Genomic DNA, 14,249 nt, shown 5'->3' on the forward strand with positions numbered 1-14,249 from the left:
TCCCAGGACCCTAGGATCATGACCTAAGCCGAAGGCAGAGGCTTTAACCCACTGAACCACCCGGGTGCTCCGATAATCTTGACTTAATTTGAGTATCTTCTTTATCTATGGTTATGATATGTTTGAGTTGATTGGTTTAAAATGGTAATTAAATTTTCTGTTACCTGTAACCATTTCTCCAGCCAGTTAATTTCCATAGATATTACATCTTGTGGTGGTTGTAATTCTCTCTCCCAAAACAGTTGGCCATCAATATCATATCAGTATAATTTTTGCTAGCATCAGGTAATTCTGTTTGAGTTGCAAAGCCATATTATACCACATAACAGTAGTCTGATGATGAAAAGTACTCTTGTTACAAAATAAATCAAGGAGTACTACAGAAGTGTTCTATAACCCTTCCCAACATTGTAACTGTAAAACTCAGCTATCACCTTGACCAATTCTGTGTGGCTGGGGGATGACAAAATTGCTCCTTAAACCAGAGCATGCCCCCTCTATGGGATTAACTGTGGACTTGTGGAGGTAATGGATGACCCCACTTTCTTTATGATTGGATTAGATTGAGAATGCCCTTGTCTCTCGAGATGAGTCTTCTCCCACTTGCCAGTGATTCCTCGTAATTAGGGCATTGTTAAGGCTGGACCTCAAACAAAGAAGGCTTCTCAGTGGTTTTCTCCCTAGTCAAGTTTATCCTGGAAGTCACCTCCATTGATATAAAATTGCAAGTAAAGGCTTTAGCTAAGCATAGAGGAGCCCTCCTAGTAGAAAGAGCCTCAAAACTCACTATGGGACAGTCCCTGACTATAATGACTTCACATAAGGCCAGAGTGTCTTAGAGACCAAAGGCCACCAATGAATGATGGGAGACTGGCTAATTAAATACCAGGCTATACTTATAGATATGCTTGAAATAGGGGTGCCTGGGTGGCTCAGTGGATTAAAGCCTCTGCCTTCAGCTCGGGTCATGATCTCAGGGTCCTGGGATCGAGCCCCCCATCGGGCTCCCTGCTCAGCGGGGAGCCTGCTTCCCCCTCTCTCTCTGCCTGCCTCTCTGCCTATTTGTGATCTCTGTCTGTCAAATAAATAAATAAATAAAATTTTTAAAAGATATGTTTGAAATAATACTTAAAATCTGTCAAACTTTTTTTTTAAAGATTGTATCTATTTACTTGACAGAGAGAGAAACAGCGAGAGAGAGAACACAAGCAGGGGGAGTAGGAGAGGGAGAAGCAGGCTTCCTGCCCAGTAGGGAGCCTGAGGCGGGGCTCGATCCCAGGACCCTGGGATCATGACCTGAACCCAAGACAGATGTTCAATGACCAAGCCACCCAAGCACCCCAAAACCTGTCAAACTTTAAACCTAGCTACCTTATGCCTGGACCTGACTACCATATGTCTTTAGAGCATAACTATTCAGAGGTTATTGATCTTGTTTATTCTACTCAACCAGCTTTAAAAGATACCCCCATTGAAAATGCAGATGGTTTACTGATGGCTATAGTTCCATGGAAAAGGGAATAAGAAACACTGAGTATGCTATAGTGCTCACTTGTGCTTTGCAATTGCCAAAGCCTTAAAAATCAATATTTATACTGACACCAAGTATAGCTTCCTGGTCCTATATGGTCATGAAGCAATTTGGAAGAAAAGGGGATTATTATCAACCCATAACTCCCCAATCAAATATGGGCCTGAACTGTTTTGACTCTTATTGAGGCTGTATACTTACCTAAGGAGGTAGTCATAATTCACCTCAAAGGACATCCAAAGGATATGACCTGATACTTACCTGGCAGGGGAGATACCATGATCACAAAGGATATGAACTTAGACTCTAAAGGAAACGATTCAGTAGACCGTGCAGCCAAGAAGGCAACACAAAATCAACAAATATTGTCTTTTACCAGTCTTAATTCCAGTAAAATCCATAAGTCCAGTCTCTTCAGACCAAGAAATTCACCTAGCCCAGGAACAAGGATATTCAAAAATGCACAGGACTGACTTGTTAATAATGAAGGAAAGATCTTTATACCTAAAAATAAGCAGTGGATGGTAATACAGGGTTTACACCAGGAGACTTATTTGGGTAAAAAGGCCACAGAGGTGACAAAAACTTTGCTAAGAGAAATTGTCCCTAGATTTGGATTCCCTTGGGTCCCTACAAAGTAACCATGGACCTGTCTTTTATTACACTAGTTCAAAAGACGGCCCTCCAAAACAGAATAGCCCTTGTTATCTTGGCTGCAGTTAAAGGAGGCCCAGAATTGGATGACTGTCTCCTAATGGGACCCAATGACTATGTGGCTCTAACTTGTGCCCATGGCTTCCCCCAGGCTGGATAGGCCACTGTACCCTGGGTTTTGCCTTTAACAAAACCCGTACTTTAATAAAACCACCTTTTTTGCACCAAAGACATCTCAAGAATTCTTTCTTGGTGGTCAGCTTCGAACCCGATCATCTTTCCTATTTCAATTCCACCAGATAAAGAACCAACTGAGGTGCTTGCTGAAGGCAAAGAGAATACAGAATAAATAACAGAAGGTAGTTACAAATAACAGCTATAACCACGTGACCAGTTACAGAAACAGACTGTAATTGTCATGAATATTCCTCCTTATTTTGTTATAAATATATACATAACAAGAATCTTTGGTTTCTTCCTTCTCTTATATCATAGTTTTTAAGTATTTTAAATTTTACATCATGTATTTAAGTTATGAGATATCAAGGAGAAGAGTAAAACATCACTCAATAACTTCACCTCCTCTTCTGGTGAAGAAGTTGGTGTGTTCTCAGTAGTACAGAGGATTGTTCTATTGTTTTAGGTAGAAATATGACCTTGCTGTTGTCTTTATTTGGAGAATAAGTATGATTTAAGGAGATGAATATGGATGCCAAGGTGACAAGAGATAGACTTGTGATGGTTACTTTTATATATCAACTTGACTGGGCCTAGAGATGCCCAGATATTTGGTTAAAAGTTATTCTGGGTCCATAAAGGTGTTTCCGGATGAGATTAAAGATTAAATATGTAGACTGAGTAAAGCAGATTGCCCTCCCCAAAGGAGGTGGGTCTCATCCATATCTTTCAAAGTCTAAATGGAACAAAAGCCTGAGTAAGGGAAAATTTGCTCTCTCTGGTTGCCTTCAAGCTGGCATATCAGTCTTCCCCTGCCTTCCCACCCACACTGAAACTGGAGCTTACACCATTCGCTCTCCTGGTTCTCAGGCTTTCAGAACCATTTACCATTGGCTCTCCTGGGTCTCCAGTTTGCTGACTGCACATCTTGGGACTTCTCAGACTCCATATTCACATGAGCCGATCAGATAGATAGAAAGATAGATAGATCAATAGATCCTACTGGTTTTGTTTGTCTGTAGAACAGAGTAATATAGCTGCCTAAGCATGTTCTTTAAAGATCTAAAACTATTAGAAAAATAGGTTACCTAAAAGTGTTTTTTAGGGGCACCTGGGTGGCTTGGTCGGCTGAGCATCCGACTCTTCGTTTTGGCTGGGGCCAGGATCTCCTGGTTGTAGGATCAGCCCTGTGTGGTCATCTGTGCTTAACAAGGAGCCTCCTTGAGATGCTCTCTCTCCTTCTCGCCTTGCCCCTCTCCACCTGCTCTCTAAATAAATAAATAAAATCTTCAAAAGTATTTTTTTAAAGTAGACCATCTAGAAAAATATATATATTTTAAAAGATGTTATTTATTTGAGAGCAAGCGAGCAATGGGGAAGGGGCAGAAGGAAAGAACCTTCAAGCAGACTCCCCACTGAGCATGGAACCTGAGACATGAGGCTCAATCCCAGATCGATCAGGACCTCAGCCAAAACCGAGAGTCAGACATTTAACCAACTGAACCACCCACGCACCCCAGAAAAAACATTTTTAAATCAAAGAAGGAGGCTGCTGATAAAGATGGCAGATTGACTTACCTAAGATCCTGTAAAATAATAGTGAAGGATAGAAGGGGAAAGATATAAATCTATAAGAACAAAGTAAAGATGAAAGAGGACTTCAGCTACTTCCATTTTAACCTCAAACTTTCTGATTAAGTTCTTCTTCCCAGCTTATCTCTTAACTCAGACAGAAGACCCTGTGAACAATACATCCTGTGATGAGAACCAAAACTAACCCCTCAAGCAAAACCCCCTGAGCCCGGAGCAAACCAACCATCAGTGATTGACCCCAAGGTAATGACTGACCCGGCCTGTATTGCTCACCTGCTTGTACCGACTGACCCTTGTCCCACATTTGCCTTATATAAGCCTAGAAGTAGCTTCAGCACTTGGGAGACTGTCGTTGAGACATTAGCCTGTGTCTGACTAGCTCTGGCCTCACTGAAATAAATTCCTTTCCGGTTTCACCACCACTCATCTCTGTGCCTTTGGATTTTGTCAGCTGCAGGTGGCTCAACCTGGTCTGTTTGGAACCCCCAGAACTGGGGGCTCTTGCACCCCTGCAACCCAGTTTCAGGAGAATCTTTTAAATACATTTTTGGAGAATGGAAAGATGGTGGGGGGAGGGAGATAGATGATACAGCAGAGGGCAGTAGTTGACCAGGAGCCAAGTCGGAGGCCTGAAAGCCTAGACTCAAACCCCCTCCCCGACCAGTCACCATTAGGTAAATACCCAACCCTACCAGTAGCAGGCAGATAGTTGATGCTATAATCTGAGAAAATGGATATGAGAAACTCTGGACTCTGGAACAGTAGGCATTCCAAAGAACAAAGGAGAGATATGGAGCTAAAAACAGGTACATGCCTTCCTGGCAGAAGACTGGCCAGTTCCTCTGAAGAAACTGTAGAATCCTAAAGAATAAACCCTCCACATGCTGACATTTGGGAGTTTCTCAACCAAAAGGAGGGCTCCGAGCCCAATCACATATATACAATCCACATATATATTAGTCATCCCTATACCCAGTCAACTTTGAGATTCCTTGTTTGTATATGGAAGGACAATCATCACCGTAAAATATATGAAAGAAACAAAAAGAAAACAAAAATCCAGAGGAAAAAGGAAAAATGCAAGGAATCGAAGGGTAATGACAAATAGAGAAAGGAAGGAAGGAAGGAAGGAAGGAAAGAAAGAAATCAATCTTCCTCCAAAATCCCTAATTTTTTCTCAGGAGGCTAAGGTAGCAGATTGTGTACATAAACAAGAATGCTGGGACCCAGCTGGTTCGGTCAGTGGAGTGTGTAACTCTTGATTTTGGGGTTCTAAGTGTAAGCCCCACGTAGGGTGTAGAGATTACTTAAAAATAAAATCTTTTTAAAAGAAAAAAAAGAATGCTGGAAAGAAAGAAGTTATTCCAGCATTTAAAAAAAAAAAAAAAGAGCTCTTGGAAATTAAAAATCTGAGACTGAGTAGAGAAAGTAAATATAACTATTAAGGAGTAGTGGTGGTCTTTGGGTGATTAGTTTTATAAATGGTGAAAATGAATACCAAATTTTAATGAGAGTAAAGACAAGTGGGTTAATGTGTTAGCCGAGTAAATACCAACCATCTCTGCCATGATGAGAATGCAAGGTTGTTTTCACAAAATTATGGTAGGGAGGAAAAAGAAAAAGAGGGCAGTAACTTCAGAGAAAGCCAAGGTGTTCTAAGATGAGAAACCCTACTGATGATCATAGAGATCAAGGAGCCAAAGGGAAGGAAAGAAGGAAGGGAAGGAGGAAAGGAGAAATAGAAAGACATACCACCAAGACTGCAGTAAAGAGAAGGGAAGGAATGAAGAGAATGTGGCTAACCAAACACTTGAGGAGAAAGGAAAATAGGCACCTGTTGTGTCAACATAGACACAGCCTCTGTCCCATGCCCACCCTTCTCTTGGAACACCAGAAGCCAGAGAAGGGGCAGACATGTTATCCAGTAGTATGACACAAACAAAAAACAACTTTCTACATTTTTTTAGACTTGTTTATGTATTTGAGAGAGAGAATGTGTGCATGTGTGTGCAAGTGGAGAGGGAGGAGAGGGCAGAAGAAGAGGGAGAGAGAATCCAAAGCAGACTCCCCTGCAGAGCCCTATGGGTGGGTGTGTGGGCGTGGCTCAAGTGAGCTGAAATCAAGTCGGCTGCTTAAGCTACTGAGCCACCCTGGCATCCCACAACTTTCTACATTTTTAGACAAGGTCCAGTTGACAAGATGCTTTAACAAATATATTTTACTTATTCAGCAAGTCAGATATTTTAAGGGTCTTAAATAACATCTACCCAGACACTTCAATTCAACAAAATCTAATAAAGTTAAAAGTGTGCATAAGTACAACCCATAATTCCCTTCCTGATTACAAACACTAGGGAAGTCTTTCCTCAGTGAGGATCACGAACTACCAGTAGGTATTGATCAAGTTAGTGGATTCTGATCAGCAATTTTTTAATGAATTAAAATAGAGTAGAAAGTATCAATATGGCCGTGTGTATTGTGGGTATGTTTGTGTGAGTATTATATGTGTTTGTTGTCTAGTGTATGAATATGTGTGTTTACTGGATAGCAATGTGTTTCATACAGGAGATCTCAGTTAATTAAAAAAAAGGTTTGAAGTCACAGTCCTAGAGAAACTCTCACTCTTGCTTAAAGAATGCTCACTGCAACAATGCTTGTCCTAAAACAATATACAAATTAATAGGAAATGACCCAAGTATTCCTCAACATGACCACGAAAAGCTAAGTAGTATGATCATACAGTGGAATATTACATCACTGTAAATGAGTGGATTCGAACTACACGTGAAAACACGACTATATCTCAATAAAGATAAGCATAAAAACAATCTGCAAAATGATCCATTCACTGTAATCCCATTGATATAAAATTTAAAAGCATGCAAACTTACTGTATATTCTCTCTAGATGTACACATTATGTAAGATATAAAAATAGGAATGGGGCCGATAAATACCAACGTCAGTAAAGTTTTGACCTCTGAGAAGGGAAGGAGGGAAATGCCACGGAGTAGGCATATACTAGGCTCCTCAATTGTATACCAGATACTTGTTTCCTAATGGGGGGGTGTATCTTATTCTCAGCTGTTCTGAATATTTCATATTTTTAATTTTTTTCCTAAAAACGGGGGAGAGGAAAGTGAAATTTAACAGATTTCAGTTTAAATTCTGTCTCTTCCACTTACTGGAAAAGGAACTTAGCAAATTCCTTAACTTCTCCAAGCCTCTGCCCATGAGACGGAATCATAATTAACATCCTGTTTCACAGCCAAATTAAGTGAAATAATATGGTTATAAATGCTTTGTGAGGAGCAAAGTGCTACAGAAGTATAAGCTATAATGTACAAGAATGTTCCGCAAATTCCAGTTATTACAAGAAACTCGGTTTTCTGTTACATACTCTTATAGTACCCTGCTCCTTTGCTTCAGAGCACTTACTTTTGCTTTCAATTACACATGCATTAACACTATGACCGTGCAGCATGCCCACTCCACTGCTTTGGATTCATCATTATATTCCCCAGAGCCCAGCACAGTCGCAGGCAAACGCGAAGGGCTCGGCACATTTTCGTTAGTGCAATCTGAGCGGTGGTTACCCGTAAGAAGTAAGACTGGGAAGCAAGGTGGGAGGAAAGAGCTCTTCTTACTTTATGTCTCTAAACTGTTTGAACCTTTACCATGAACCTGCACTACTTACATAGTGACAAACTCGTTTATTGTCAATAAAACCAACAAAGACTAAAACGGAATACGTCAGTTTCCTCGCCTCTCGGGAAAGGTGAGGGTTTAACACAGCAGATTGCGCATAAAGCGATGCGCAGTGAAGGCGGCGTGCTAACGGTTTGAGAACGGCCCGGAGCTGCCGTTAGGAGGCGCTCGCGAAGCCGCTCCAGGAATTCCCGCCCTCTCCGTTACATGCCCCAGTAACCCCGGCGCGCCGGCGACCGAGAGTAACCTCGCGGTCGGGTGACCCCCCCCCCCCCCCGTCCCGACTCTCGCCTGCTCCCGCCTCAGCCAATGGGAAGGCAGCGCACGAGCCGGCAGGACACTCGCCCTCACCGACTCCTCCCCCAAGCAGTTAGAACCGAGTTGTACAATCACCTCGCCGCCGGCTTTAGTCTTTTCCAATCGCAACTCTAGTTCCCGATTCCAAGCCCCGCCCCCGACCCGCCCCGCGCTCATTCTCGGCGGGAGTCACCTTTGCTTTACAAACGTTCAGACCCGCCCTCTGCCTACCTTGCTTCCCTAGGCCCCGCCCCCTTCTCAGGCCGACCAATAGCCGGGGGAGTCTGGAGCCGCTGGGCGGGCCCGCAGCCAATGCGCACGCCGTGGGCGGGCTCCCGGCCGGAATTGGGGGTGAAGCTACAGCCTTGTGCCCACATTCGGGGCGCGCGGAGCTGGGGGGTCCCTGGGGGACGCCCGGAGCAAAGATGGCGTCCGCAGCTGAGGGGGACGTGGGAACGGTGGCGGAGCTGGCGAAGGTGCTGCGGTTTGGTTTCGAGGAGCTGAGCCTTAACAAGTTGGCGACGTCCCTGGGCGCGTCGGAACAGGCGCTGCGGCTCATCATCTCCATCTTTATGGGTAAGGACCCTCCTGCCTCGCTCCGCCCCCTCGCGGAGTCCCCGGGGAATGGGGACGTGACCCCCCCCTCACTTTCCGGAGCCACCCAGGAAGGCTTTGTGGGGTGCGGATGTGAATCTTCAATCACGCCGACCAGCTATCGAGAGGAAGACAAGTCTTTCCTCGAGTCTAGGGGCGCCGTGCCCTCTGAACCTCTTTACCTTTCTCTGTGACCCCTGCTGTACCCTTCTGGCCCCTCATTATGCCATGATCTCCCCTATGTCCCCACGACCTATCCTTATTTGTCTCTCTCTTGAGTTCCACTCTTTGTCCATGTGTACTGCTGTCTGTTATTAATATCAACTCTCACACATGCGCGCTTCTTGTCGGTAGGGATAGGCTCCCTAACTTAGGTATTAGCTTTGTGGGTCCCTAAGCCCCGAATTCTGTCCTTGCATGTTCGGAGTCTTTTTCTGCATTGCCAGCTTATATTACACTTACTTCTCTTTTCTGTCTTGTTTCTGATGTTTTCTTCTTATACCTTGTTGCTTTTTCCCCCCTTCTTAACTTTACTCACCTGTCATTTATCCTGGGATATCATTTTAATACTGGGCTTGGGAAACAGGACTGACAACGCCCTTTAAAAACTATGCTACTCTAAGCGTTTATTACCCATATGGTTCAAAGGATGTGATGTGTCTGACTTTATGTCACAACAAGCTGAATTATAACTGCTTTATAGGCTTTTTTGCTGCATCCTTCCTCCTTGGTTTTTTAATACAAGGAAGCAGCATGGCACAATGAGGGGGAAAAAAGTGTGGACTTGGGAAGGCAAGCAAGTCAGACCCAGCCTTGCTGCTGCTGGTGGACGGTGGGACCCTGGGCGAGTTCCTTAACCCCTCTGGGCCTCAATTTGCTTATCTATGAAATGAGGACACTAATGCCTACCTAGAAGGACAGCTTGTAAAGTCCTGTAGGAATTCAAAGGTCAAGAGCTGATGCATAAACGTTTGAGTAGTTGGAAGGTTTTATGAAGGTTATGGGACTTCCAGCTAGGAGAGTAGGGGTAGGGAAGAATGAAGCGAACAGGACTGGGACAAGAGATTAGAGATCAGAGTCATGAGAAGTTGGGGATAAAAGTTAGATGTGGGATTCCTTAAATGCCAGAAAGAAGTTTGGAATGTATCCAGTAGTCAGTAGAAACATTGAATATGATATCACCTAAGGGTGTTAACTAGATCTAGATAATGTGAGAGGCATTCATTTATATTTAAATAACCTTAGCAGCTGCTATAATTGTTACTTGCTTTTTACATATAAAACCAAGCTGATCTTCCTTTCTTCCAACTAAAGGTCCCCTTTTCCCTCCCTTGTAGAAGTGTAAAAGGCAAAAGACACCTCAGTATCTCTCAGATCTAACCCAGATTTATCAAAACCCCAATCTAGAATTCTTCACACCACAGCAGCTTTGAACTTCTACTCCTTGAGACTTGTTTCTCACCCACTTATTTGTTGGTGTTGTAATTGGCATTTAAGAGTGTTTATGTTCATTCATTTGGAAGCTCACTGTTGATTCCTCCACTATAAATTGAGAATGTAACATAAGTAGCAACAAATTATTAGGGGCAACCTGTTGAATGGAGCTAGGGCTGAAATTAGGGCTTGGAATTTGTCCGTTTTGTGCTGATGTGATCGAATACTGCCTGTGCGCTCCTGGGGAGCTACTGCTGTGCTATCGTGGGGGCATACAGCTGACTGGGAAATTGTTTTCTCCATATCCTTCCCCTCTACTCTCCTCCCATCACCACCAGTCATCAAGCGATAAACACTTGGTGTAAAACATCTACTGTACTCCTGAACCCCCTTGCCATTCTGCCATTTCCCAGATCCCCCCTTCCTATCTTCCATGTGCTGTTGCCTGTTATCAGGCATAGCCATTCCGCATTGATATATAGGATTGTGTTTTCTAGGTATGGATTAAATATCTACATGCAGACAGAAACTGATAGGCTTGACATGTGCATGGAAGAAAGAGTGCAGTCTGGTTGTAAATGTTTTCCTTACAAAGGTATTACCATTTCTGCGTATTGTAACCTAGAGACCCGTAGCCTTTCAGCAGTGGAGTTCCTGGTTCCAGAACCCCTGCTGTCTTGGGTAATGGGGATACTAGAGGAAATCCTTGTCAGATGTACCAAGAAGGCCTATAGTCCAAAATGATTCTAACCCACTTTCTATTAATTCACAATTAATGTGGGTTAAAGGCACTTACAGACACCCCAAGGGAAGAGTTAGGTATATCAGACATTCACATTTTAAAGTATGAATATCTTTTTTTTTTTTTTTTTTAGGAGTTGTTGCTTTTTAGAGAGAGAGTGTTTGGGGTGGGGAGTTGGAAGGGGCAGAGGGAGAGAGAGAATCTTAAGCAGGCTCTATGCTCCAGCGAGAAAGGGGCTTGATCTCACAACACTGAGATCCTGATCTGAGCTAAAAATCAAGAGTCAGATGCTTAACAGACTGAACCACCTAGGTGCCCCTTAAGTGTGAATAACTTTTAATTAGACAGTTTCATTGCTATTTTCTTAACATCTTACTTTTCCTGCTCAAGTTCTGTGTACTCATCTTGGGGTAGGCAGTAAATCATTAATGCAGTTCCTCTCAAACCTTTGTGACTGTAACCCATGGTGAGAAATAGTTAATCATGACATATATATATATATATATATATATATGAAACAAATCATGACATATATATATGTATATATGAAACAAAAGTTTCAGGGAAAATTCTTTATCCTTATAAAGCTGTGTATGTAGCTAGTTTCCGTTTTGTTTTTCAGCACTGCTTTGTCCCACTAAATTAGTTTCAGGACCTATTAATCGGTTACAAGTAGTTTGAAAAACCCTGAGTTAGACGCCATAATTTTTTATAGTCAGTACTTCAAGGAAAGGATAAGTTTCTGAGTACCACTGCCTTGGATTATTTTAAACATCCAGAAAACTCCATTAAAGAGATGCATGTATGTTTGTCTTTTGTAAGATCACAAGGAATTTGATGGAAGGTCAATTTTGCTATGGTGTTTTGCTATGGTGTTGAAAATAACATCCCCTTCAACACCTGGGGTCTTACTACTCTTTAGGATACTTAATGATATAGTTCTGGAATGTTGGTGGGGTCTGGAGCTGAGGGCCAAGAAAGGATTCTTGGGACATCTTTGTGCAAAAAGGTGATTTTATGAAAGCACAGGGACAGGACCTGTGGGCCAAAACTTCGGCACCTGGGTTGTGAAGAGTGGCCATTTATATACTTGGAGTTGGGAGAGGTAGAGAAAATGGGAGGTGTCCAAAAGGACTTTGATATACTAAAGAAGACGCTCTGGACACTGGTTGCATTGCTATTATCAAGCTAAGGCTGTTTTTACCTCAAGCGAAACATTAGCATTAAGATACCTGGAAGTTTCCTGGAGGAATGTTACACCTATCCCACCCAGGAGTGGGGAGAGGGGAGAGCTTGAGGGGTGTCTGCTTGTGCTTTGTCCTCAGCTAGCCTTCTGCTCCCTCATCCATAACACGAGTTGTTACAAGTAAATTCAAGCAAAGGTACCTACTGAGAGTTAAACCCTACAATGGACCCTGCAGTATGAGTAATCAGAGCCAGGCACTCCAAAGTATTGTCTACAGTTTGGGGGTAGGGAATGAGCCAGAGATAAGTACTCTAACAGCCACAATAAAAGACAAATCTAAGTGCCATAAGAGAATTACAAAGCTGTATGAGATTGAGAGATTGGACCTTTAATGAACTTTGAAAGCTGAATAAGGTTCCAGCAGACTGAGATGGTGAGACGGAAGAGAATACCGTGAGCAAAGGCGTTGGAGTGGTAGACGTGGAGTGGACATGGTGGAACAGGAAGTAGTCCACTGGCACTAAAACAGGACTTAAATAAAGAAGCGGTGGAAATCAGACCAAAGGGGCACCTGGGTGGCCCGGTCGGTTGAGGGTCCGACTTTTGATTTCTCCTCAGGTCATGATCTTGGGGTCCTGGGGTGGAGCCCCACGTTGGACTCTGCGCCTGTCATGGAGACTGCTTGGGATTCTCCCTCCCTCTCCTTCGCCCCCCCCTAAAAAAAAAATAAAGAAGACTGGAAAGGTAGATCATAGAGCCTGGAGAGCCAAAGCAAGGGGTTCGTGCTTAATTAAGTCAGTGATAGGGAACCGTGGGAGGTATTTGAAAGAGAAATAATATGACCAGAGCTGTACTGGGAAAATAATGGGGTGATTATCAGCATGGGGTGATTTGAAGCAGACACCGACAGGAAGTAGGGAAGCCAGCGAGAAAGAACAATGATCCAGATGGTTATATGGACTTGGAGACAAGGTGGTTGCACCAAGAGGAGAAAATAGGGATCTCATGTGAGGTATTTTAGGAACGCAGAATCTTTTGAAAAGTAGCTTCTGTATACACTTGCATATATAGCTGCTTACACCAGAAATCTAAGACTCAGCCTTGCACCTCCCTTTCAGCCTCTCCCCACATCCCAGTCCCCAAGTCCTGTCAATACCACCTCCAAATTGTGTCTCCAATACATCCCCTTTTCTCCTTCGCCACAGCCGCTGGCCATCTGTCACCAGAACCACAGGAGTAGCCTCCCAACTGTTCTCTAATTCTGTTCTTGCCCCTCCCTCCACCCCTAAGAAAGTGGTCGGATCCGGTGCCTCTCCTTCCGTACACAGCTAGTGAGCCCCTGCCTGCTTTACCAGCCTCATCTCAAGCAAGCTCACAACTTTTTAACCACACTGCCTTCTTTTCAGTTCCTCAGAGAAAGGCATTAAGTGGTTTCCTACCTTGGAGCCTTTGTACCTGCTAATGCAGCTACCCAGAATGTTCTTCATTCATTATTCACCTGACAGACTCCTTTCATCTTTGGGGTCTCAGTTCAGATTGTCACTTCCTGTGATCTGAGAGTTCTTTCCTGACTCTTACTTTATTTTATTTTATTTTTTAAAGATCTTATTTATTTATTTGACAGAGAGAGAGAAAGCACAAGCAGGGGGAGGGTTTGGCAAAGGGGGAGGGAGCAGCAGGCTCCCCGCTGAGCAGGGAGCCAGATGTGGGATTCTATCCTAGGACCCTGGGATCATCACCCAAGCTGAAGGCAGACACATAACCATCTGAGTTACCCAGGAGCCCCTGACTCTGATTTTGTATGATGTCCCTGTTGCACTTTCTCATACCCACTGAAATTTCCTCTCACGTGTATATTCCCATTAGTGATTCCGTATTTGTGGATGAGAGCAGAAATCATGTCAGTTTTGCCCATCACAGTATTTCCCAGAGTGGAACACCATACCTGGCTTCTGAAAAAGGCAAGAAGTATTTATTGACTAAGTGAGCATGTGACTATATGACTTGGCCGCTGATTAAATGGAGGATGAAGAAGCAATTTAAAAAAAAATAAAAATAATAACCCGCTCAGTCCTTCTGCTGGAAAGATAATGATATCTCAGAAATGCAGAGAGGTCCAGAGGAGCGTCCCATACTGTGCCCTGCCAGGCAGTGGTCTTGTTTTGGATTTGCTCTAGGTTCCCAGGCCACCTCCAGGTGTCTTAAGAGTTACGAAACCCAAGCTTGAGCTCAGGAGAGAAGTTGGAATACAGAATAGGGTTTTAGGAGTCAGTGTTGGTATCATAATGGAACCAGGGAGGGCTTGAAACACCATGGAGAGGCATGTACAAAGAG

At 43.5% G+C, this 14,249-nt stretch overlaps 1 protein-coding gene across 1 annotated transcript in view; it reads left to right on the forward strand.

Annotated features, from left to right (window-relative positions):
- Positions 1-8,271: 8,271 nt before the first annotated feature.
- LPCAT3 (lysophosphatidylcholine acyltransferase 3) overlaps positions 8,272-14,249 on the forward strand; it is a 39,099-nt gene continuing 33,121 nt past the window's right edge. The window contains exon 1 of the mRNA XM_059403659.1: positions 8,272-8,535. Coding sequence (XP_059259642.1) covers positions 8,385-8,535 — 151 coding nt within the window. The 5' untranslated portion in view covers positions 8,272-8,384. The remainder of the gene's footprint in view (positions 8,536-14,249) is intronic.

The sequence above is a fragment of the Mustela nigripes genome, chromosome 6, assembly GCF_022355385.1.
Source record: "Mustela nigripes isolate SB6536 chromosome 6, MUSNIG.SB6536, whole genome shotgun sequence".
Taxonomy (NCBI): Eukaryota; Metazoa; Chordata; class Mammalia; order Carnivora; family Mustelidae; genus Mustela; species Mustela nigripes.